Source organism: Megalops cyprinoides, chromosome 1 (genome assembly GCF_013368585.1).
Source record: "Megalops cyprinoides isolate fMegCyp1 chromosome 1, fMegCyp1.pri, whole genome shotgun sequence".
Lineage (NCBI taxonomy): Eukaryota > Metazoa > Chordata > Actinopteri > Elopiformes > Megalopidae > Megalops > Megalops cyprinoides.
Window position 1 is genome coordinate 6266403 of NC_050583.1, and position 3642 is coordinate 6270044.

At 41.4% G+C, this 3642-nt stretch overlaps 1 protein-coding gene across 3 annotated transcripts in view; it reads right to left on the reverse strand.

Annotated features, from left to right (window-relative positions):
• Nucleotides 1-1346: 1346 nt before the first annotated feature.
• LOC118779055 (KN motif and ankyrin repeat domain-containing protein 2-like) overlaps nt 1347-3642 on the reverse strand; it is a 31497-nt gene continuing 29201 nt past the window's right edge. For all 3 annotated transcript variants that reach the window (XM_036530935.1, XM_036530919.1, XM_036530927.1), the window contains 3 exons: nt 3609-3642; nt 2719-2817; nt 1347-2295 (listed from right to left, as the gene is read on the reverse strand). The exon at nt 3609-3642 is cut by the window's right edge and continues 167 nt beyond it. In XM_036530935.1, the coding sequence (XP_036386828.1) occupies nt 2239-2295; nt 2719-2817; nt 3609-3642 (190 nt within the window). In that variant the 3' untranslated portion in view covers nt 1347-2238. The remainder of the gene's footprint in view (nt 2296-2718; nt 2818-3608) is intronic.

The window sequence follows — 3642 nt, forward strand, 5'->3', positions numbered from 1 at the left end:
ATTTGTACTGCAAAACCCTGAACCCAAAAGACTGACCAAATAAAACGTCTCCTCAACGGTTACACAGACAGACAATGAGGTGAATCTTGAGTTTTGAAACATTCTTTGAAACATCACGCTAAAAGCGTGAGAGCTATTAAGAATATTAACAAGACATCTGGTCCGGCGGGAAGGGACTGTCAATGGCACCTTGCGAGGTATTACAGAACAGTACACAGCAGAAAATACAAAACATTTATTTCTCTTCAAAAACAGTGAGGATACAGGGAGAAATACAAATGATCGTTGTTAAGTGACCATTTCACACAACGCTTAACATGGACGGACAAGTAGCTGAACCTGCAGATACACATCGGGAACAGTTACCACACAGATAAAGATACACAGTTATACTTAAATAATATAAAAAGATTATAAAACAGATGTATACTCAAAGGCTTCTTGATAGGAAAGGAATGCAAAAAAACAATTTTTGGGATATATATATATATAATTTTTTTACAAATTAGTGAGTATTCAGAAATATATATTATTGCTTCCATAGGCTTGGTCCAAACACTCCATGATACTGTTCTGATAAATGAAATGTTGCTGTTGAGTTATATCATTTACATTTCATATTTTGGCACGCATTACATTTCCATCCATACATATTCGCCAGCTCGTACCTCACTTCACCCTCCCCCAGCAACGGCAAACAACCAGGACACCGTGAAAAAACACACACCACACTTACATTGTGATAATCTCCGATCCCCCGATTCGGTTACCTGACTGATACTCTCCACTGTCTACAGTACTAGTCTAAAGTTTGGACACACCCGATTAAGATAATGGGGAAACCTGCATTAAAGGGCATTTTGTTCTTAGTCTTAGACAAAGACTTGATTATATGCTTGAAATTTGTTTCTTAGACAAACATAAATAGAGAAGTTGATGCCTACGCATGAATTTTCTTCAAAAAAGTTTTTAAAAAAAATATTTTTTGGCTACCTTGAAGAATATAGAATATAAAATTTGGTAAGAATTGATTTGTTTAACACATTTTTGGTCACTGTATAGTTACCTTTGTGTATCTCATAGTTTTGATGACTTTACTAGTATTCTAAAATATGAAAAATTGTAAAAATAAAGAAAAACCCCTCTATGAGTAGGTGTGTCCAAATTTTTGACTGGTACTGTATCTCTGTGGGAAGCACTGAACGGACACGATAGTACGTTTGGGACTACAGCATCAAATCCCTCGTAGACCATAGAGCAGCTCCTGCCAACTCACCGATTCCCACTCACACTGACCGCTAACCCTCCACACTAACTCCTATGGCTTGGCGCTGACCCCTCTAAACCCTGTGACTGAGTCCTGGCATCCTGTGACTGATTCTTAAATCCAGTCACTGACTTCTACACCCAGCCACTGAATCATTCACCACTAAACTTAACACATGCAGTAACCCCACTTACACTAACCCCTACACACTTACACTAACCCGTATACACTGGCACTGACCCCGACACACCTGGACTGGATCACATAATTCCACAGGAAGAAGGACCTTTCTGATACCTGTGCTCTTTAAGAGATGCCTCTGGTGCATTCCACAGAATCCTGCATTGTACAGAATTCTTCACTGATGTTGTCCCTGTTCAGTGAGAGAGAAGCTGCCCATACAATACTTGATTGCTGTAACAGTTTAAATGTAGGAGCCATATAAACAGTCAAGTAGTGTATTTGTATTGCATATTAATTTTGTTGTATGGGGTGTGAATGTATTATGGGGGTGACTTAAATCGGCATGACAGTTTTGGTTCCATGTTTTGAAAAAGGAACTATTTTTAAACAGACATAGAGGGAATTTGGTGGTGAGGAAACCCAGGCCATGTGTCCTAACTGATCGGATTGGTCTGAATTTTACCCAAATTTTCATGATATTGCCACACAACTCAGATCCAGTCCTTTCATTTGTATAAGCCACAGTGCCTGCTTCCTTTCTGCACTCCAAACACTAACCCAGTCGTCTCCCTGGAGATTGCATGACCTTTCACCCAAGAGAGCAGTGATGTAATACTACATAAGTGATAACAAAATTTTATAACAAACACTCATCCACACACACACACACACACACACACACACACACACACACACACACACACAAACACATACACATGTGCGCAAATAATACACAATGGTACAGGAGGTGTAAGCAGGAGTGAGGTAAGATCCAAATTGTGCTGCTGTTACTTAGTTTCTCCTGCAGGGGGCGATGGTCCCAGGTGGTGAGCTTTTGGTGACACCTAGAGAGAACAGGACAGATTAATTTAACTTTACAAAGCAACTTCGGTTTAGGCATGCGCTCTCATTTGTGTTAATTTGGTGGTGTTCTTCTGTGTAAATGTACAGGAAAAAGACTAGTTTCAAGCCATAAACAGATGACTTATTGACAGAATTAAGATGCGTAATATCTTTGTCTTATTACGAGGAAGCAGGGAGGTAGTTTAAATCTCAAAAGGAATTAGAAAGGTTGATCGTGGAGGTAATTTCCTTTTGAGTCCTGCAAACAGAAAAAAGGCAACGTGGAAGATAATATTTCTTCTCACAGAGTGCCTTGCATAGAATAAGAGACCTGTACTGTTCCAGCTCTTAACCACTAAGGTTTAAGTTGAGTGCATATGTTCATCTAAGGTTTTAGAAGGGGTGCCAAAAGTAACAGCACTCACAGGGGAGGGGGGTTTGGCAAAGTTGAGGTGGGCGTATAGGAGCACCGCGATGTCGTTCTGACAGGCCTCAAGAGCAATGGACAGGGCAGTGCTGCCATCCTGGAAAATACAGACAGGAAGTGAGGACGAGAGACAGAGAAAAAACAGTATGATGCTCCTGTTATCTGTGAGTGAGGGTCAGGCTTAATTTGAGAGGGTAGAGAAACCACTCTGATGTTCCTGGTATCAGTGAATGTTGGTCAAGTTAAATATTTCGGGATAGAAATTACTCTGATGCTCCAGTTCTCTGCGAGTGTGGGTCAGGGTTAATTAGAAGGGGGAGAGAAATCACTCTGATGCTCCCGTTATCTGTGAGTGTGGGTCAGGGTTAATTAGAGGGGGGACAGAAACCACCCTGATACTCCTGTTATCTGTGAGTGTTCATGAAGTTTAATTACAAGGGGAGAGAAAGGATTGATGCTCCAGTTATCTGTGTGTGGGTTAGGGTTTATTAAAGGCGGGAGAGAAGCCAGTATGATGCTCTAGTTTTCTGTGAGTGCTGGTCAGGTTTCACTAGGAAGGGAGACAAACCACACTATACTTCCATTATCTGTGAGTGTGGTTCAGGTTTAATTACAGGTGTGAGAGAAGCCACCCTGATGCTCCAGTTATCTGTGAGTGTGCGTCAGGGTTAATTAGATGGGGGTAGAATATACCCTGACACTCCAGTTATCTGTGAGTGTGGGTCAGGTTTAATTAGATGGGGGTAGAATATACCCTGACACTCCAGTTATCTGTGAGTGTGGGTCAGGTTTAATTAGATGGGGGTAGAATATACCCTGACACTCCAGTTATCTGTGAGTGTGGGTCAGGTTTAATTAGGAAGGGGGAGAAACCACTGTGATGCTTACGTTATCTGTGAGGGTGGCGTCGCAGCCCGGGACA